The 22,168-nt window shown below is 37.6% G+C and overlaps 1 protein-coding gene across 1 annotated transcript; it reads right to left on the bottom strand.

Moving 5' to 3' along the window:
* Nucleotides 1-445: 445 nt before the first annotated feature.
* Nucleotides 446-21,341, bottom strand: aatf (apoptosis antagonizing transcription factor). The gene is made up of 12 exons (XM_007245207.4): nucleotides 21,205-21,341; nucleotides 18,752-18,925; nucleotides 18,235-18,666; nucleotides 17,851-17,988; nucleotides 15,821-15,935; nucleotides 14,665-14,881; nucleotides 14,218-14,382; nucleotides 13,641-13,724; nucleotides 12,716-12,783; nucleotides 12,549-12,629; nucleotides 11,252-11,323; nucleotides 446-778 (listed from the first exon to the last, which is right to left on the bottom strand). The coding sequence occupies exons 1-12, from the start codon at nucleotides 21,287-21,289 to the stop codon at nucleotides 733-735; spliced, it is 1,677 nt and encodes a 558-aa protein (XP_007245269.3). The 5' UTR covers nucleotides 21,290-21,341; the 3' UTR covers nucleotides 446-732.
* Between the last annotated feature and the right edge of the window lie 827 nt (nucleotides 21,342-22,168).

The following is a 22,168-nucleotide window of genomic DNA, read 5'->3' on the forward strand; positions in this document are numbered from 1 at the left end:
TATTACTTTACATTCAGTCTACAAGATGCTTTGAGCAGGACTAGTAATAAAAACTAATCAGAGAGTTGAAACCAACCATTTTTGTCCGCATTAGCATTTGAGAAGCAGAACCTGAACTCACACTGTCCCTTAGAGTCCCCTACTCCTTTCCAGGCACACCAACAAATACGGAAAGCAAATTGAATTGCACCCACCCCAATACCCACCACAATTACTGCTGCCGCAATAAGCACTGCAGTAATTTGGGTGGAGTAATTGGAGACGCAGGATGTAGGTTTCTCCCGATTCTGAAGCTTCCCCAGGAGAACTCGCCTCATTCGCCGAGAACAGAACGCAGAGCCTGTCGTATTAAGGCGGCCTCAATCTAGACGTTTCTTTGGGTTTCTTCGTAAGCTGTCAGTTCCGCTTGGCCTACAGTTTACCATGAGGAATTAGACGCTTCATATTTGCTGACAAAACAGCACTTTTAATACAAAGACAGGTTTAAAAGTGACGTTCAGCAGATCAGCAAAAGTACAAAGGTGTTCTCACAGAATAGCAATTACATATGAAGTAGAAACGAACACAGTCATTTTCTGAGTCCCAAATAAAGCTGCCGGCTCGCAGCAGAGGTATGATGGCTCAGGCCGGAGTGATGCCTGCACACAAAGAGGGAGGGTTGTGCACAAATCGGCACCCTGGTCCTGAGTGGATTCAACCTGGATACCGTCTTCAGAAATCTTCTGGACAGCGTCAGTGAACCATCTGTGATCCAAACAGAGATCGATACAGCTCTGATCTAAATAAAAATATTAAAAAAAGAAAAACCCATACACAAAATGTTAGCCATTAAAAAATGCTTGTAGTTTGAGAGTTTATTTTAGATGTTCACTTTCTCTTTAACTAACAAACCAATACAATCTAATATAACTGCTTTTAAGTTTAAAACAACAGATCATGCAAAAAACACTGCCTGGCCAAAAAAAAGTAAGTAAATGATGTGGGGTTGATGCTGCAGTTGGTCAGGTTTAGGTTCAGCAACAGTATGTGCTGAAAGAATGAGGTCAGCTGACTACCTGAATATACTGAATATAGACCAGCTTATTCCATCAATGGATTTTTTTCTTCCCTGATGACACGGCCATATTCCAAGATGTCAATGTCAGGATTGATGGGGCTGGAATTGTGAAAGAGTGATTCAAGGAGCATGAGATCATCATTTTCACACATGGATTGAGAGAGTTCACCACAGAGTCCAGATCTTAACCTCATTGAGAATCTTTGGGATGTGCTGGATGGAGAACATTTTGTGCAGTGGTCAGACTTTACCATCATCAATGCTGCTGCAAGATCTTGGTAAAAATTAATGCAATACTGAATTTAAAATAAATCTTGTGACAGCAAATCCGTGCTGCAATCAGAGCTATAGACAGTCTAACAAAATTTTAGTGTGTGTAACCTTTTTTTTAATTGGCAACTTTTTTTTTTGGCCAAGCAGTGTATAATCAATAAAGAGTAAACATTTATGATATCTACATTAAAAATCTCATTCCTACTTTTTTAGGGTAATAAAGGTAGATTACATTTCTGCTATTTAACAAAAATAGCATTGTTTGGGAGTGTACTTGTAACTTGCCCTCTCACACCAATACACTTTTGTCCTTCAGCTTTAAATGTACTTTTTTTTTTACACCATTGTAAGCCATTGGCTATAATAAGTAAAACATCTAAGGAAGTGAATGTTCAATGAGGGGAATGAAGGTTAAACAGCCAATGTTGGGTTTCTTCATTATATAAGCATTATATCACCAAAATAAACTTTTTTTTTTTAACCACAAAAACATAAATCGAAATGATGTGAAGCTGACAGCTGTTCTTTACTTTGTGCTACAATTTAATGATGAATAGACCAATAAAAATGCTACAAAACGGCTTCTCTTTACACTGACGTCCAATGAAAGTTAAGGGTTTTCCCATTGCCTGTAAAGTTGCCATTTAAAAGATGTATTTTGTGGTAGTGATATGCTTTTATTTACAAATCTGACTGAAACGGTTTCAGTTTCTTTTATAGGTTTATAGGTTGAATCACTCTATTGAACATACTAGAAAGGATTAAAAACTGCAAAAACTTGATGCATTTTGAAAAGATCCCAAAAATAGATTTTTGAATGAAAAAAAGAAGACTTTAAGGATGTCTCATGGAGGCTAAAGAACATTTACTTTTTTTTAAAAACCCACCACCTCGTCACATCCCAGCAGAACTGCAGCTCACCACCACACTGAGCACTGGGCAGCGGATATTTCTAAAATAATCATTTAACACACACACCCATTTAAATATATGCTGAATATAATCTAAAATTGTTCATAATGAATGCTTTACATCACTCTGCATTGTTCGGAAGTAATGCTGGAGTAATGACCTGCCCACTTAAAAGACTTGTTAATCTTCAGGCTCAGGCCACGCCCACGTCTGGTTCACATCTAAATCCAAATCCAGATCCAGATGTGTTGTGCACTAAACCGATACAGATCGCCTCAGTGTGCTACATCCTTACAACAAACTGAGAAGTTAATGCCGAATGTCTTCCACCTTGTGATCCGATTTGCAAAACAGACTGAATGAAAGCTGGGATTTGCTCCGTTATCTCTTCATCATTCAAATTCAAGCTGCACTGAATAACAATAAGACTGACCAAAGCTCTAAAGGCTAATCTGAACCCCACCAGCCTCCCCTCCACACACCCTGACTGATCCAGACACACACACAGACACACACAGACACACAGACACACAGACACACAGACACACAGAGAGACAGAGAGACAGACACAGACACACAGAGACAGACACACACACAGAGACACACACCGTAGAACTATAGATATATTTTTTTTACAACTGTAGCAGCATCAAAATAAGACTAAAAATACTGCTTAATTTAAAACACACTGAGTTTAACATAAAGTTCAGTTCTGTATTGTGGTTCTATTAGTCAGCTAGTCCACTAATTGCAAACACATACACTTATGTAAGTACATATATACAGCTATGAAAAAAATAAGAGACCACTTCAAAATAATTAGTTTCTCTGATTTTGCTATTTATAGGTATATATTTGAGTAAAATGAACAAAAAATTCTGTCATTTACACCATTTATTTGCAGAAAATGAGAAATGGCTGAAATAACAAAAGATGCAGAGCTTTCAGAATTCTAATCATGCAAAGAAAACTAATTCATATTCAGAATTTTTTAAGAGTTCAAAAATCAATATTCGGTGGAATAACCCTGGTTTTACATACTGCTTTTGGATAACTTTATGCCACCCCTGGTGCAAAAATTTAAGCAGTTCAGCTTGGTTTTGTTTTGGGCAGGGGAAGTAATGCACTGTAGGCTTCTGTGATGCAGCATAAACTTTTGTCCTTAATGGCATTTTTTCCCCCTTACATTATTTTTACTTTTATACCTTAAGTAGTTTTGAAAGCAGTACTTTTACATTTTTACTTGAGTAAAAAGCTTGAGGTGATACTTCAAGTATTTTAAAAGTATCAATAGTATCTCCCCAAGAAATGAATGTCATTTTTTTTACACCTTCGCCAGGTGTATACCGCACTTTTTATTTCGCACAGACAATTCTAGCCAGACGCCATTGGTCACAATCATTACCAACCCATTATTTGTCCTATTTTCAATACAAACACATGACACTGTGGATCAAGATATGTTAAACCCCCTCAGAACACAAATGGAACGTCTCATCTATCAGGACATGGACACAAACAGTGTTTAAACTCCCAGACAAGAGAACACCTAACAGCTTATCAAATTTGTGGGCATTCCCAAGCCATCTCCTGAGGCAACACATAATTTACACACTACTCTCCTATGAGTTTTAACAGTGAGTGTATTTGCTATACAACACCCATTCCTTTCTTAGTGATGTTAGCTCTAGAAAGTGTCTCCATTATGTGGCAGAGCACCATCTACCGGCTGTAGGTCAACCAAGCATGGAACCATATGGGAACAGAACTTTCCACAATGGACTGGAATTTGTGATTAATTCCATTAATTTTTATGGTTCTAGCTAAAGGAAGTTAAAAGTAGCACCCTATGCAAATTCTTAATCTACATGCAGTCCAGACCACTAAGACAAACTGTGTGCAGCTCTTGTGTTCTCTCCCTCTCTCACTCCCTCCCTCTCTCACTCGCTCACTCCCTCCCTCTCTCACAGGTGGGCCTTAATGTCCCGAGGGGTCTTGGGCCAGGCTAGCAGACAGCGTTTAATCCTCAATCCCTGTTTGAAATGCACCAGCAGTGGCAAGGATTACAGAAGCCCTCTGATTATCATATAATGCATACATTCTTATTCTGACAGAGCACAGCAAATGAGGGGGGTGTGAGGAGCAGTAGAGAAAGAGAGAGCTAAAGAAAGAGAAGGAGGGAGAAAGAGAAAGGGTGCTCGTGAGAAGCCTAGAGGAGCCAGAAAGAAAGCTAGAGAAAGACCAAAAAAGAGAAAGTGCAAGATAAAGAGAAAAGAAAGCTGACATAGGCCTTGTACAACAATTATGGTATCAACTCATCATATGATATATTGTTGAGGTCCAATGAAAAACATGTATCCCCAAAATAGCAACTTTACAGAAGAGAGACAAAACCTCCTTAACTTTCCATGGAAGTCAATGTAAAAAGAGCTTATTTCAGGTAATTTTGACACAGTGTAAGAAACAGTATGGACATTGGACATGACAATACGCACATGATCACAATATTTTTTCTATTTCTATAATGCCAATACATTTTTTTTTTAAATAAGCCAGTATGTCGGTTTTATTTTAAAAATGCAGTTTTGTATCAATGTTTTATTTATTTATAATATTTTAATAAAGACTAGACAGAAATGAAGTCACACAGTGAGACACGCACACAGAGGACAGGCAGAAACACACAGTGTGTGAGAGCGAGAAAAAAGATGCAAATTAATTAAACAAATCGAGTAAAAAAAAAAAAACAGCCCACTGACTCAAAATCCAGACAAATCTTCACCATCAGTGCTAAATGCACAGGGCTAATCTCAAACCCCTATGGAAAACCTATAGTCTGTGTGTGTGTGTGTGTGTGTGTATACACACATCTCCCCTCCCCTATACTTTCACATTAACATTCATGGGGCCAGTGATGCGTATCGGTGGGCGACACACAGTCGCTGTTCAGATACGGATGATGGGGAGGGGGCAGAAGCAGTGTGTGCATGTGTGCGTGTGTGTGTGTGTGTGTGTGTGTGTGTGTGTGTGAGTGTGAGAAAAAGGTCATCCAGAATCCCACTCCTGCAAAGGTCAGTGGTCACCTAGCTTGGGCAATTCCCATACATCATCATTATTATTATTATACTTCATTGATGGCTATGAGAAAGAGTGCATGAGAGTGAGAGAGAGAGCACTAAAGAAAATTCTGAGAATATATATAAATAATATATAAAGAAAGACGGAGAAGAGATGAAAGCTGGAGAGAGAGGAAGAATAGACTAGCATATTGCAATGTGCTATTGAAGTATGATAATAGCGCTAGTGTAGCTCCATATTCCCCCTTCAAAATCTTTAAATAAAGAAACATGCCATCAGCTGTGTGTTTGTGTGCAAGAGAGAGAGAGAGTGAGAGAGAGAAAGAGAGACGTTTAACGTTGACGTTTAAAAAACACCATTTATTTAACACTTACTTTAGAAAAATAAAAAAACTAGAACAAAACACAAAAAACAAAGAAGAATAAAAGCAAAAAACAAACAAAAATGTCTACAAATTAAAAACAACCCCCCCCCTCATCATCAGGTTCACAGATATACCCCCCAAGCCCCCACATAGCAAAGAAAATGTCCACATTATCAGTAAGGCTGTAGTAAGCATGTTCCAAAACCAATCGCCTTAAGACAAAACCCCTCACCATCAAAAGAGGGTCAGTTCCCCCACATCCCTTCATCTTACTCTTTCTGCTGCACCAGATACAAAACATTTAAAAGAGTTACCTTCCCCCTTTTTGAAACGGAGAAAGAGAGAGAAAAATATGGACAGAGAAAGCGAGAAAGAGAGAGGGCGAGAAAGAGAGAGAGAAAGCGAGAAAGAGAGAAGAAAAGAGGGTGAGAAAGAGAGACAGAAAGAGAGAGAGAGAGAAAGAGAGAGGGCGAGAAAGAGAGAGAGAGCATAAACTTCAGCATACATAAAAGGTAATGTTCCTTCTGAACTTAACAGTAAGCATTGCTGTGTTAAAAATAAAACTGCTAATGTGTCACCAGGCTCAGTCAGTTTTGTCATGTAATTAATTTGCGTAAATAAAAAAGTTTCCAGATTAACTGCATGCATTTACACTTTAAATGTGGACAGCCCTATTTCAAACTAGGGCTGCCACAAACGATTATTTTTATAGTCGACTAATCACCGATTATTTTTTATGATTAGTCGACTAATCGGATCATACGTTAATTGAATATAAAACCCAGTTTATCACAATAGAATGCAGCTGCTATTATACAACCAACATTAGATTTCAGCTATATGCTAACTAAAAATAAAAACAATTAAAATCATAGTTCATTAAACCTTTAATGAAATATGCAGCTTGTTGTAACAGACAATTATTTTACTGTTTAGCATAAAGTGTAAACAACTGTGTAAAATAAGGATAAGGCACTGGCATTTATGAAACATCTCAACCGTGAGGTTGTTTGAACTATTATGAAAAAAAAGTATATTAATAAAAAATGCCTCTCTGTCCAGATATTGTGTACATTACCGTACACAGGGCCACGGTCTGCACAGATCTGATTGGCAGAGGAGAGCGTTTGGTGATTTTACACCACACATGACTGATCTGTGAGTTTACTGCACCGAAAAGCACTGAAAACAGAAGCCACTGTCAGAATGAAATCCTTCTCTGTAGTTTATCGGTTTGGGACGGCATTTGTGACAACGTCTGGGTCCGGATCCGGATCGCGGTCCGCCTATTAGTGACCTCTGTTTTAAAGCTATCAAGATGAGTAAGTTAAGTACTAAGTTAACGCTCTGTTTACGCTAATTTTAGCAGCTAAATAGCAATTTAGCTTCTTCGTCATTTAATCAGCCACAACATGCCTCCTTTTCAGGTGCTCGTGCATCGCGGTTGTGCTGCCGAGGAAGGCAAGTTCTTCATTGCAGATATTGCATTGCACGCGTTTCACTTTTATTTTCTTGGTGATCCCACACTTTTGAGTTCTGTAGCGGGGTAGCCATGAAACCAGAGCCTGTCTGTATAATGTCCTGAGATGTCGTCCACTACCTACCCCGGTTTCCACTACTGCGCATGTGCGTCCAGGACAGAAAGGCAGTCACAGCAGTTTGGAGAGAAAAACAAAGAAAAAAAAAAAAACGACTAATCGACTATTAAATTAGTCGTCGACTATTTTAATAGTCGACATAATCGTGACTAGTCGACTAATCGTGGCAGCCCTATTTCAAACACACCAGTGTCACTGCATGACTAGAGGATTACCTGCTAAAACTGTGTAGCAACATATAAGCTTCTGTCTCTGACTACTCCGACTTTCTGACTGAGTGAACAGTGTTTAAAAATATGACTAATCATTCAGACTGGATCAGGACATGCACAGTCCAGAGGAACAACTTTATTGTGTTATAAAAGCACTCCAGATGATCCAGAATGCAGCAGCACGTCTGGACTTCAATCAGCCAAAACGGGCACATGTCACCCCGCAGCACATTGAGCTCCATTGGCTACCAGTTGATGCTCGTATCAAATTCAAAGATCTTACAGTCGCCTACAAGGTGATGACAGAACAGCTCCTTCCTACCTGCACTCACTGCTGAAGGCTTACACTACCTCCCGGCCGCTGCGCTCCTCCAATAAACGTCGCCTCGCTTTACAAAACAAACATTCACACAAAGCAATCCAGACTGTTCTCATACAGAGTTCCCCAATGGTGGAACAAACTACCTTCCAATACCAGATCAGGAGAATCTCTCACTATCTTTAATAAACTCCTGAAGACTGAGCTCTCAAAGAGCGCTTACTCTCCTAACACCCCTAACAAACTAACTACTCTAACCTCATTTCCTCCTCTATCCCATAAGAAACTCTTGAAGACAGAGCTCTTCAAAGAGCACTAACTCTCTTAACACCTCTAACAAACTAATGCCAAGCTCAGACTACACAACATTTTTGTCCCTCATGATGTTCGCTATGTCAGATTAAGCGGTTATCTTCGTTTTGTGTCGTTCTCGGGAGACTGGCAACACTACATGTTACTCACCGACCAATCATCATCCGCATCCTCATGTGAGTTCGTAGGTCATCACGGGGAAGAAGCATAGAATCTGACAATCAAGGCTACAGAAGCGCTTTGCTTGGGTGACCCAAATGGACATTACATGCTTCATGTACTCCAGAGAGAACTTAAGGTATGGTAAAGACGTAACTACTTAGGTTTTAGTGCCTGTAAACAGAATATCTCATGGATGAAGTAGATTAGTAGATGATTATTAGATTATTCTTCTGTTTCGCTGGTCCAGAGAACTGCAGGAGCACGTCACGGAGCATGTCAAACTCGGCGATAAAATACAAAAAGCTTTAACATGCTAGTCTTTCCGTCGGACGCTCCGACGACGTCGCTCACGTCAAGTTACTGATCTTTGACTGTGTAACACTACACGGACCTTTGTCGCTTGCGACACTGAAATTCGGATCCGACAATTTGTTTTGCGCTGACAAAATCAGGTCAAAAGCGGGCTAAAATTGTGTAGTCTGATCCGGGCATAACTACATAACTACTACCTCATTTCCTGCTCCCCCTCATTTCCTCCTCTATTCCACTATTTTCATTTGACCTTCTTTAGACCCTGTTTTAATTTATTTTTTTTTTACCTTGAACTTCTATGTCTTGTCTACTAAATGTTCATCATTATTGTATCTCCCTTTGGACAAAAGCATCTGCCAAATGTAATGTAATGTAATGTACACAGGCATAGATATAGTACATATTTCTGTTGGGGTGTCTTTGCAGGAATCTCTCTCAGCATGTCTGTCTCCCTCTTTCTCTCTCTCTCTTTCTCTCTCCCTCTCTCTCTGCTGGGGGATGAGTATGCTATGACTGTGACCACTAGTCCAGATTTATCAGTCACCTGGGCCTCTTCATAAATCCTCTCAGCTCCAGCATCCGTCCTCTTCTCCTAATCCCTCTCTTCACTCTTCTCCCATCCTGTCTACCTCATTCATCCCTCCATCTCAGCTTTCTCCTTCCCTCGCTCCCTCACTTTCTCTACCTCTCCAGCATCTTCTCAGCAGATCAGAGCCACCCTTCAGAACAACCTTTGATATACAGTAATTACAGATGGAGAGAGTGCAGTAGAGAAAGAGCTGGATGGTGAAGAAGTAACTCTATAGTTTCTCTCTGGTCTGGCCTTTGCATGTCCAGCAGCAGGTGTCAGTGCTCTGCTGACAGAGTGAAGCACTGATTTAGTGACACATTAAATTATTCATTTTGAGTGTGCACAGTTACGCCATAAATATAGTAAATAAACTAGAGTGCAACAATATGCATATATTCAGATTTGATCCTGGGATTTTCAATGTGGATTAAGGAAACAAAACAATTAGCGTTTTAGGTAAAGATCTCCAAATTGATTATTCTTAAGCTAGCTGCTAATTTTGATGATTGAATAATCAATTAATATTTTGGATTAGTCAATTAATCTAATGATTAATTTGTTATTTAAAATGTGTGAGTGTTTGTGTGTTTGCGAAATCTTGGTAAACTATGCATAAATGCACAAAGGAGTTGCTCCAACCCTAATTTAAATACAATGTTAAGAACAATGGGTGGAGCTAGCCATTTTTCTTTTAGCCCTTTTCTAAGATGCGTAACAGCACCCCTAAAATTGAAAGTAAAAAATTGAAACCTTAGAAAGCACATCATTAAACAAATCTAATGATTTTAAATTGTTCTATTTTGCAAAGAGGTTAATAATGTGCCCATTTATTAATGGCAAGAGGTCAATTAGGTTTGTTTGCGAGGGAAGGGTAATATCAACAGTAGTGGCTCTGGAAATGTGTGGGCAGGAACACGAGGCCCGGCGGACCAATCACAGCTGCAGCTGTCCATGTCGTGCAGTTATGTGCGTGTCGAGCTAAAGCGTAGGGTACATGGCCCATTATATATCAACTAGAGACAGATTATATCTGTCCAGTATCATTTATTTTACTTTAATCCTAGATATATGGAGATATTTGGATTGCATTATTTTTAGTATCATGACATTCTGGATTATTGACTTCTGTTACAAATCTGATAAAATTCTTGTATTTTTTTTTTTTTTTTAGTTTGAGGCGTGCAATATCATATCATATGCAATAATAAAATGAAAGTTTTATTTTCTTGCAGTAGTGTATTTTTTTTTGTCATATCGCCAAGAGTATCGTTATCGCCATAATACCATGAAATATCGTAATATTATTTTAGGGCCATATCGCCCACCCCTAGTGGAAACTCTCTCGTAAGTCAAATCCCCAAGACTCAGTACTGCAGCCTGACAGGACAAAACTCAAGTCAGTGGATGACAAAAGGGTGCCAAACGGAAAAGCATATATTCAAATTAATGTCTTTCTGTCAAATTAGGTTTTTCCATGTATTTGTTGTTCACTCAAGACAGCAAAAAGCGAATGTGTACCAACTTACTGTTTATTTCATTCTTACTCTGTTTCATCTGTCACAAAGTGACAGCAACAAAACTACAAAAGTAAAAAGGCAAAAAAAAAAACAAACACTTAAATTACTTCCTTTGTGCCTCCACAAAATCAAATTAAAACCCAAATCTCACAACTGCAAGGGTGAGAGTGAGAGTGTGTGTGTGTGTGTGTGTGTGTGTGTTGGTTAATGAATGCATATCTACAGAGAGAGGGAGAGGTTGTTTGATTTGCCTGTGCTCTGTTTGAGGGGGGATTAGGGTTAGCTGACAGGCAGCCGCTAAAGAAAGACAGAGACAGACAGAACACTACCATTAATTAAACACACACACACACCTTGTCCTTTCCAGTGCTACCCCTTTATATCACTACAGAACACCCCTAAGTTAACAAGCGCAGCGTTTCGGCAGGAGCGGAACTGTGAAAGACTGGGACATTCTAATAAAAGACAGGCCCTACCTCAAGAAGTAAAGTAACAAGAGCTGAAAAACAACAACAAAACTACTACTGACATTTTTTTTTTTTAAATCAATGAGTTGCCACTTACCGAGCTTCATCACTCATGGCACTGTTGTCAATAGGAGCCATAAAATTCACCAGCTTACTGTGAATGTGGAATCTGATGAAACAAACACAAACAATAAGCTTAAAAAATCTTATGCTCTAACAAAATGCTTTTAGTAAATTAGCTGGTTAGCCAAAAAAATTAAGAAGTACTAATTAATAAAAATGCTTTATGCAGATTTGTGCCTCTGGATCACTTTCAATATTTGCATTTATTTACAGACTGCAACTAAGTGCACACTTCCATTTAATCAAATAAAAGACATTGATATAGTATTGGGTTATATAGAAATTAAGCCATAAAGTCAACCTGTACATAAAGTATTTTTGTAATTAGCTGTGGGCAATACAACAATATTTTATTTTATTAAGATATGTGCATGTATATGTATATATATACAGCTCTCTGAAAAAAAAAACAAAGATCACTTAAAAATTATGGGTTTCTTTGATTTAAAAAAATTGAAAACTTCTGATCAAGAGGAAGATGGATGATCACAAGCCATAAAACCAAGATGAACTGCTTGCATTTTTGTACCAGAAGTGGCACAAAGCAGTGTGTAAGACTGGTGGAGAAGAAAACTGTGATTAAATACAGGGTTATTAAACCTAACATTAATTTCTGAACTCTTAAAACTTTATGAATAAGAACTTGTTCAATTTGCATTATTCGAGGTCTGAAATCTCTGCACCTTCTTAATTATTTTAGCCATTTTCTGCAAATAAATGCTCTAAATGACAGTATTTTTATTTGGAAGTTGGGAGGAATGTTGTCCCTAGTTTATAGAATAATAGAATAAAACAAGTTCATTCATGTTCATTTTACTCAAACATATACCTATAAATAAAAAAATAGTCCTGTTTAACTGGATGAACTGCAGTACACTTTGAATTAATAAGTATTTAAAATATATATTTTGAATAGTCAAAATAATTATAAATAAAGTGAACTGGACCATTACTGGTCACATATAAAATGTCTGCCTGGGCATAATCTGTCCCAAATCTTCAACTTGTAGAGTATGGATCAGACAGTAGACCTTTAACAGAAATGGATGGACACAAATATTACTACAATCGCTATGGTTATTAACAAACTGTTTGCTGTCAAAATGATAAGAACATCCTTACTCTTAAAACAAACAACAAATAAAATAATTTATGTAACTAATTAGATACGGAATGCTACTTGCCATGTAAACACATTCTGTGTAAATAAAAAACAGTCAAATTTTCATATAGTGCACTTAATATGAACACCATACATTACACCAACTAACCTGATCTTCCTGCCTTTGCTTGCCTTGGTATCTACTTTCTTTTTGATTTTGCTGCGGAGCTTCTGGATGGCCAGCCACTGTCTGCAATGACAAAAAAAGTGATTATTAAGAGAGAGAAAAAAAAAAAAAAAAAACCTGAACAGAATTGCAAAGATGCCGTTTCTTACCTGCCCATAGCCACTTGATCATTAGGGTCTGCTGCACTTGTTTTGCGCTCAATCAGCTCTCGAAGAAGCTGAAACGTGAAAGGAAAAAAAGTGATGTGTGGGAGATGACATTGTTACATACACAATGCTTCCAACACTGTAAAATTATAAGATTTTACTAACTACTTAAGTACAATTAGGATCAGAACTTTTAAATCTCATGTATGTTAATAATAAGGGCAGTTTTCAAGTCTCATTTGTAACAGACTATATCTTCTAACTTCTACAGAAAAACACCACAAACTAGTATACTGGGGAGTTAAAAGTTCTCTGCGAAGTAACATACATTATACTTCCAGTATTTAGCTTATATTAATAATAATAGGGCAATATTACAGTAATACAGATTCAAATTCTAGAAACTAAACAGCAATATTTGCTCACAGTAGTAAGCAGTTATTTGTCAATTGTAAAGTGGGCACTTTTGAAATGTTAGGTGAATTACCTTTTAATACAAATATAAAAATATATAAATTATAAAATAGGTAAATTAGCCAGACTGTAATCTGTATATCTTTATTACATTTCGTATCTACGCAAAAGATGAAACTTGTGTCAAATGACTTCAGTACCATTACGTACGGCAAGGCAAGATTACTCTTTACTTAACTACACTTTGACCTTTTCAGACTCCGTAGCCTCCACAGAGAAGAGCATTTAAGTGTAATCAGCTGTGAGCCCGGTAAACTGGCCCATATCACAGACCCTTCATCCATCAGCCCCACAGTGAGCAGACATTAACCCCTACATCACCTCAGAAAACCTAACACTGCGCTGACATACTGATTTCAGAGAGATAACATCCACCATTCCACCACCATCACTATTTATCTGTGGCTCTTTCAGACTGCAGGGGAAATGAATTAACTCGTGCTTCTCCTCCTACCTGGTGATAAAAGTCATCATCGTCAAAGATCTCCTCATCCAGATCTTTGAGATGTGCATTAGCTTTGAGGGGAAGATCTGTTGCCTGAAAAAGGAACACATAAAATAAGTGTGTGTGATAAAGACAAACACAAATAATAGAAAAAAACTTGTTTTGTTTTATATTATTTGATATCTTAACTTCATTTACAAGATAAGAAAGTGTTCTGCTTCTCCTGCTATTTATTTATTTATTTTTATTTATTTTTTTTATTTTTTTAATTAGATTTTGATGTGACAGTAACAATTTTATACCTATTTTCTACCTAGTGGGGCTTTAAGGTGTCCGAATGGCATGTGCACTTACAAAACTACAGTATTTACTCTAATAGTCTAACAGAATATGAGTACCACATATATTCACTGTGCAACTGTGTCCACCAAACTGTAATGATTAGGCAAGAAAACACACTTATACACCCTAACTACTTAATCTAATATCAAATATTAAAATAGTAGAAACGGATATTTGAAAAGAATTTAAAAATATTTAAAAGAATAACTGAATTAAATCTATGGCAAACTTTTAAACAACCTACCTCAGGGTCTGTGGTGCTGGGGTTTGTGTTGGTCACAGAGATCTCTGGTTTACCCAGAACTCTGTAGTCTGATCTGCGAGTCTGTGTGCGTCTGAGTAAGCGCTCCTTATCCATCATAACCTGCTCCACCTGAGTCAGGATATTCCTTTCAAACGCTCCAAAGCCCTGAAACAAGCAGAACGGATGATGGAAGGGAAGAGATTGACAAAACATAACATTTTTTTATTAATTTTAGAAGGTATTAACATGCAATTTCTGGTTCAAGTTCATTTATTTGACACGTTTTACTAAATCTATTTTACTAGTCTTAATAAAAAGTGAAATTGCAATTAACAGCAATCATTAATGATTTTTTAAAGTCAAAAACAGTAAAGTGCGTACACAGTATGTCCATTTTTAATATTTTATATTATATTTTATTAATTTTAAATATGATCCTGCACTTACCTTATTGGTCTTTCCCATGGTGAGCCGCGTCTTATCGTACCATTTCTGCAGGGTGGCGTCTCGGTAGGGCTGAAAGGCCACAAATCGCTTGGCCATGAAATCTGGATAATCTGTCATGTTCAGCTTCCGCTTGGGAGGTCTGTTTAGACCTGTGTGCCTTTCCTCTTCTTCATCTTCATCTTCATCACTATTAATCTCCTCATCTTCTTCAGCTTTGCTATATGGGGAATAGGGTCAGAATTAGAGTTTTCTTTTTTCTTGTATATTTACACTAATTATACATACCTTAATTTCAGCTTTAAGCAAACGCAGTAAAACCGAATCAATTTAAACTTTTTTTTTTTGTCAAAAATACAGCCATATTCAGAAGTTTTTCTACCTCAGAATTTTCTGCAGAACCTCAATAAATCATTTAGTTTAGTAAAACATCTCTTCTTTATTAGGGATAACTGGATCACTTATGTTTAGTATAGTAACATAGCTAAGTTTATTATTTCTTCACATATTGGCTGTTTTTCTAACTGGAAGAGAGTAACGTAAGCTCAGCTATCTTTGTTTATCAAAAGATTGTTTTCCACTGTGTAAATTTCGAGTTAGCTAGCTAGATGTTATTTATTTATTACAGCCGTGATAATAAAATGATAATGCTGAGATAGCTGCCTAGCTAGCTAACTAAATGTGTGACTAGAACAGCATGGATGAAAAATACATTTTTGTATATAATGGCGTTATTGACCTAAATGTATGACTAGAATTGCACTGCTGAGGTACATCTATGATTAAAAAACACTGCTGGGGCATCTTATCTATCTTAAAATATGAATAATAGGGCTGAAAAAAAATTGATGACTAGAAGTGCACTGCTAGGATAAATATATTGTCCTTTTCTGGTACTTCTGCTACCACATCTAATTGTGGTTTTTAAATTGCTTTTTGTTTGCAAGACAAAAAATACATTTGGGCTATTTATATTGACTGTAAAAATAACTGTTTGGTTTCAATCAAAAATCTTATGTTCATTGAATGTCTAATATTAGTAATATTAATATAATATAAAAGGAATATTAAACTAAAAAAATATATAATATAAAAAGAAGTCCCTAAACCTAGCTACGGTGTATATAAAAGTGACAGGTTTTGCTGTGGTGTGAGTTACCTGTCACTTCCCCAGGTTTTTCCCTGTGAGATCGCTCTAGTGTCAGGGTTCTGGTACAGCAGCAGATCCTGCAGCTCCAGCAGAGATCTCTGCAGAGCCTTCAGGGCTTTGTGGCCTAGCAGAGACAGAGACAGGGTTCACACAATATTTCATTAACCTCAAAGGACAAACACATGGCACTGTTTGACGCTTCACCTTCTTCCATAGCAGAAACAAAAACAAAATGACAACTAGGTAAAAAAAAATAAAAAGAAAAAAAGCATCCTATCTCCAAAGCTTCCCTGTGAAGCTGCCAAATGGACAATATGACATGTCTCGAAAACCTGCACAAACAAACAAGCCACACAGCTTCTGCTGGTCTCTACGTCAGCGGTTATTAATTCATGTCTTAAACCCTGAATAGAAAAAAAAAGCAATCCTGTAATCCATTATTATGGAGAGAGAGAGACGGAGAGAGAGAAAGAACGAGAGAGAGAGAGAGTGTAAGAAGGGGAAAAAGATGGGGGAGGGCACGCAGATCCCATCATCTTCAACGCTAATCAAAAGTACACGAGCTCGGCAAAAGCCCCCGCCCTCTCTCCCATAGCAATGCGCTGCTCACAATTCAGGAGGACGGCCCCACATCAATCATTCGCCGCCGAGAAGACCCAGGCAATAAATATGCAAATGAGGAGCAGCCAGTCTCTGAAAGCAGGGCGCTGTGCTTAAGAAAGGAGACGAGCGCAAATGTATTAATTGTTCGTAGTCAAAAGAATCCTGAGAGTGTGGCCTATGATTAGAAAAGTACGAGGGATTCTGATTTTCTGGCTTTAATTCACTCTAAACAAACAATGGAAGTTTAAAAGGCAAGGCAAAATAAAGCTTTTAAATTACATACATATGCATAACAATGTGGACAAAAGTATTGGGACACCTACAGACATCATATAATATGGATTTGGTACCTCTTCTTAACAGCTACACTATACTGCCAAACCATCCAAACCATTGAGTTCAGGTCTTCCAATCACAGCTATGGCCACAGGTGTTTAAAATCAAGCAGCTACGCATGTAGACTGCTTCTATAAACATTAGGGATGGAATGGGTTGCTTTCAGGAGCTCAGAGAATTCCAGCGTGGTACCGTGGTAGGATACCGTCTGTGCAAGACCTGTGCAAGTCCAGTCATGAAATTTCCTCACTACTAAAGATTCCACAGTCAACTGTCAGTGCTATTATTGTAAAGTGGAACTAACTGGCAACAAATGCAAAGTGGTAGGCCAAACAAATTGACAGAGCTGGATCAGCAGATGCTGAGCCACATAGTGTGTCACTCACAGCTGATGGAGGAATATCTAGGAGGAAAGTAATTTCACCAACTGCCTTGCTATTACAGAACCACCCTGGAACTTAGTAAACTCATCCACTCTTTCACTAATGTTTAAAAAAAAACATGCAGACTGCATGATTAGGGGCTTGGTTTTATACACGTGAGAAAGTGACTGAATGTTTAATTATTGTCGCAAAACTTTTCTCCATACATAATCTGGCAGATGTTCTTTACACGATGTCCAAATTTGTTCACGATCGGACCAATTCCAAAACTTCAAATGACTTGGAATAACATATGTACCAGTATATATGATGTTGCAACTGCACTGTGAAATATGAAATTGAAACATAAAAAAATGGTAAAATGATTAGACAAAAACTATAAATATATATATATGCTTGATATTTTTTTAAATGTGGAAGAAAACGATGGAGAGACAGGGAATTACTCGCCAAAATAGTTATTCATAAGGTTTTTTTATGATTAATCATGTTCTATTGCACTCTTGAAATTAAACAAATATGTTTTACGAAAAAAAAGTAAATTATGTAATAGCTAGACAAAATATAAACATTTCAGAATGTTTTTGTTACAATATAATACAATGTCTTCATAGAAGAGGTTCCATGATATATTTTCACCAATCTTCGGCACAAAACAAATGACAAAACTAAAAAAAAAAAAAATACTTCCAACCTCTGTAAATATGTTCCACTTACTGTTTTTCAGCGCTCCAGCATACTCTGCCCCACCCTTACTCTGAAATTCTGGGAAGGTGTTAGGCTGTGGAAGTTGATTGGCCATTACAAGGGCTTTCTGCATTTTGATTCGTCCTTCAAGTAACTGATCCCAAAGAGCTGTGGAGTTTGAACATAACAAAACACTAATCATAAAACACTGATCATTGCACAGGGCAACAGCTGTAGTTTCGCACACATACAAAAAATAGCATTATATCAGTCACACACTCAGATTTATTAACAAATAAAATAATTTATACAAGTCATTTATTTACTATATTTATTATAATATATAGGGAGGCTCACAAAGTCTGCCCACTACACTACATCTAATTCATAGTCAGATTAGATAATAACACTTACCAAGCTGACTTTTCACTGCTTGGCCCTTTTCCACCTCTTCATCCACTTTCTGCTTTGAGAAGGTCATCACACCTCCAGAATCATCTTCATCACCCTCCTCCTCCTCATCCTCATCGTCTTCTCCTTCCTCCTCCTCACTGTCCTCTTCGTCCATCTCACCATCCTCCTCAGAGTCACTCTCTCCCAGGTCGTCCATTCCCTCAGTAAACTTCCTGAAGTCTATCTCTTTAGGGATGTTTAGGTCAGTCCTTTTCATCTTGGTGGCCAAGGAGGACATCTGTGAACTGTCATCCTCGTTTAGGTCCTCATCTTCATCATCCTCATCTTCCTCCTCATCACCTTCTACACTTTCCTCCTCATCTTCCAAATCTTCACCTAGCTCTTCATTGTCAAGATCTTCATCATCATCATCATCATCATCATCATCATCAGCTGAGAAAAATCATTCAAATAAAATAAAAATACATACATTATTAAAACAAACAAAAAATCATATCTGATCGGTCTTTTTACATACCTGAACCATCAGCCTCTTCTCGCAGCTGTTTGCGTGATACAGCTTTGCCTTGATAGCGTTTATCAGTGTCTGCCAATAGAGTGGGGGCACGCTTCCGCAGCCCACCAGACTGGAGATCCTTGTCGTCATCATTACCACCTTCATCAAACTTGTCTATAACTCTGGCTTTGGTTTCTGCAAAGACAACAGCATACAAAGGTTAGAATTAAATAAGAACAAACTGCTGTCTATTGTGAGTCTTAGGGATTTTAGTGTGCCTACGTTCCAAATAAAATATCGAAATTTGACACATCGTATCTAAACAATAATATCCAACAATACAATATATCGCTGTATCGAAATACAGTACAGCTTGTTCATTTCAGATGTTTCTGAAGGGAACAGATATGACATTTTAGGGCATAATGAAGCAAAAGCAAAAATGAAGTAAAATTTGCATTAGCCCTCTGCACTAGTTTCTGCATTCTCAAAAGTTCTGAAGCTAACTTCTTTGGGATGAGCTGGGATCTTTTCTAGCTGAACACAATTTACTGACATTACAACATCTAGTACTGCAGCACAGGAGGCAGCTCCACAGATTAATGAAGCAGGCCCGGGACCAGAAAGTCTCTAGTTCAAGCCTAAGAACCAGTTTCCATATCTGAAATGCCCTGTCCATCAGCCCTGATGTATGGTCTTGCTGCCTTAATTCCTACTTTGCTAAAAAAAAAAAAATCAGCTTTAGACCAGCTATTCATCTGGAAAAAACACCCTATGCTGGTAGGCTAGCTTGTTAACTAGCTCTTGGCCAGCACAAGATGTTTTTTCCGCTAGTCTTAGCTTGATTTTTAGTAGGTTATATAATATAAGTGTTAAATGTGAAGGTTTAAGTTTGTTTGCTGTTGTACTGTATCAGTTTATTTGTTTTCCCTTCCTACGCCACACACCTATGCAAAGAGGTGACGACATAATCACTAATACACACATAAATAGCTTACAAATAAAACATAACAGATAAAAGTTCAGACGCCTTCTCATTCAATGTTTTTTCTTATTTCTATACTTAATCCATTTTCTACATTGTAGATTAACATTAAAGACATAAAACAATTATGGGGCACATATGGAATTATGTAGGACACAGTAAAAAGTGTTTGAATTTCACAATCTACTCAACTGAACACAGCTGAGAAAGTGATTTGAGGAATTCCTTCAAGACACTGAGAAAACTTTTCCAGGTGACTCTACCTCATGAAGACACTCTGAAAATACCAACAGTGTGCAGATACGTCTTCAAAGCTAAGACTATGTCCACATTACAAGCCACATTGCTCAAACCCCATTTTTCACCAACAACAACAAAAAACTCATAGCTCATAGCAAACATTTCGTCTGAAGTACATGTTCAGGTCGAGGAGGTGAAAAAGGCCAGGTGGCTTGCTTTTGCTGTTTTTGCAGCGATAGCTACACAGATGCACCAAGAGATGTGTGGGTATGAGAGAGAAGCACGAAGTGCAACCCATGGATTGGATACATATCCGATTTAAAAGCACATATGGAAGTGACCCAAATATGATTTGAAAAAAAATGGATTTGGCACATTCACACAGCCATAAAAAATCTGAGCTGAGCCACATTAAGCAAAAAAATCAGATTTGAGTCACTTTAGCCTGGTAATGTAAACGTAGCCAAAGTAACTCAAATCTAACTTGAAAAAATCTGATTTGGCATGTTCACACAGCCATGAAAAAAAAATCTAATCTAAGTCACATTGAGCAGAACATCAGATTTCAGTCACTTCAGCTTGGTAATGTGAACGTACCCTAAAGGTGGCTTGTAAGAATAATCTAACTCTGATCTGTTAAACACTTTTTCCTGTGTGGATTTCATATATTCAATATTACATTTATAATGTACAAAATCTTAAACAGAAAGAAAACACATTGAATGAGAAGTAGAGGTCCAAACTTTTGAGTGGTAGTGTACAGGGTCTCACAGTCTACAGCTGAGCAAATATGAGCTTTAAACTGGATACGAGCTAGTTATAGGGTTGGAAATTATATTAGTTAACCTAGCTAACCTAACTAGCTAGCTAACTAGCTTACCTTACTAGCTACCAACATACCTAGCATAGCCTAGCTAGTGCACTAGGTAGGGAGTAAGGCGGAATGATTAGGGACCAAAGCCAAGACAAGAAACATTGTTAAAAACGTTCAGTAGACGTTCTAGTTATTATTTTCCCTTAAAACATTCATAAGAACTATTAGATAAAGTGATTTGTGATTTGTTATGTAGCTATAAGTAGCTGGTTAGGTTAGCTAGCTAAGTAAACAGTGTCTGTTAGCTTTAGCTAGCTCTCATTAGACAGACCCGCACGCGCACTGCCATTCACAGCCACATTCTCCACTCAGCATTTAATACCCGCCGCCAGTAAACCAGCCAAACGATGAGCGAATAACCCGCCAGTAACGCACCTTCATCCGGGTCGTCCTCGGGATCTGCGAAGGTCGGTAAAGGGTTTAAAAGCTCCTCGAGCTGCTGGGATATGGAGGCTGCCATGCTGCCTCTTCAGAGTCTCTGCGTCATCACGGAGAGACAGCCGGGTTCAGACAAGGGCGGTAAAACCATCCGCACCAAGAAACATGTGTGTTTGTGTGCGCGCAGCTACTACAGAGTAGTGGTAAGAGGCATCTGTTATGAGAAGGGTGGTACAAAATTCAGAATTCAATTGAAAAATACCTCAAAATTTGAATTGAGATATTACATACAAAACAGATCATTAAAACTGTAAAACCTTTAAATTGTGGGAAATTATAGGACCGCACTTAATTGTAGATTAAATTAGACATAGCAATTAAGGTACATGTACACAATTACATAGTAAACAAAACAAATCCCCTGACCTAAACCCAACTGAGATGGGTGATTTGAGGTGATATGAGATGAGCTGGAGCCTCACAGCGTTCAGTGTTCATATTCACTCAATTCTGGGTTCAGGAAAAAATATATAATAAAGTTTGTATTTTCACATTAGTGAGAAATATTCATATATTATCACTGATGGTTATTAACTTCTGACTATTGAGATTTAACTTTAACACTATCCCTAACTCCCATCATAAACTTTTTTATACTTTGGTAGCTAAAGTTTTAGTAAATTTAGCTTCTTTTGAAGTTATTAAAACAAAGCTGCAGTTATTAAAGAGTTTAACAAGCACATATAATTTGTCATGTTACTGTATATGATATTCCATAGAATAGCATTATATAGACTTTGTTGTTTGGATACATTTGTATCTGTTAGCTATCACCACTAATCCAAATTGGATATAAGCAATTGTCTTGTTTATGGTATAAGTTATTATTCCTGTGAAAACTTCCTAATTAAATACATGGAGCCCTCAAATATTGACTGGTCAGAACAGTAAAGGTAAGCTG

This window comes from Astyanax mexicanus, chromosome 1 (genome assembly GCF_023375975.1).
Source record: "Astyanax mexicanus isolate ESR-SI-001 chromosome 1, AstMex3_surface, whole genome shotgun sequence".
Lineage (NCBI taxonomy): Eukaryota > Metazoa > Chordata > Actinopteri > Characiformes > Acestrorhamphidae > Astyanax > Astyanax mexicanus.

What these genes read in the sequence shown, in the direction of transcription:
- aatf (XM_007245207.4), bottom strand. Translation starts at nt 21,289, where the DNA reads ATGGCAGCCTCCATATCCCAGCAGCTCGAGGAGCTTTTAAACCCTTTA. An exon ending in AGAAGAGGCTGATGGTTCAG is followed by an intron (nt 18,667 to 18,751) that starts GTATGTAAAAAG and finishes GATTTTTCTCAG; the next exon opens with CTGATGATGATGATGATGAT. An exon ending in ATGATGACTTTTATCACCAG is followed by an intron (nt 12,784 to 13,640) that starts GTAGGAGGAGAA and finishes TTCACGTTTCAG; the next exon opens with CTTCTTCGAGAGCTGATTGA.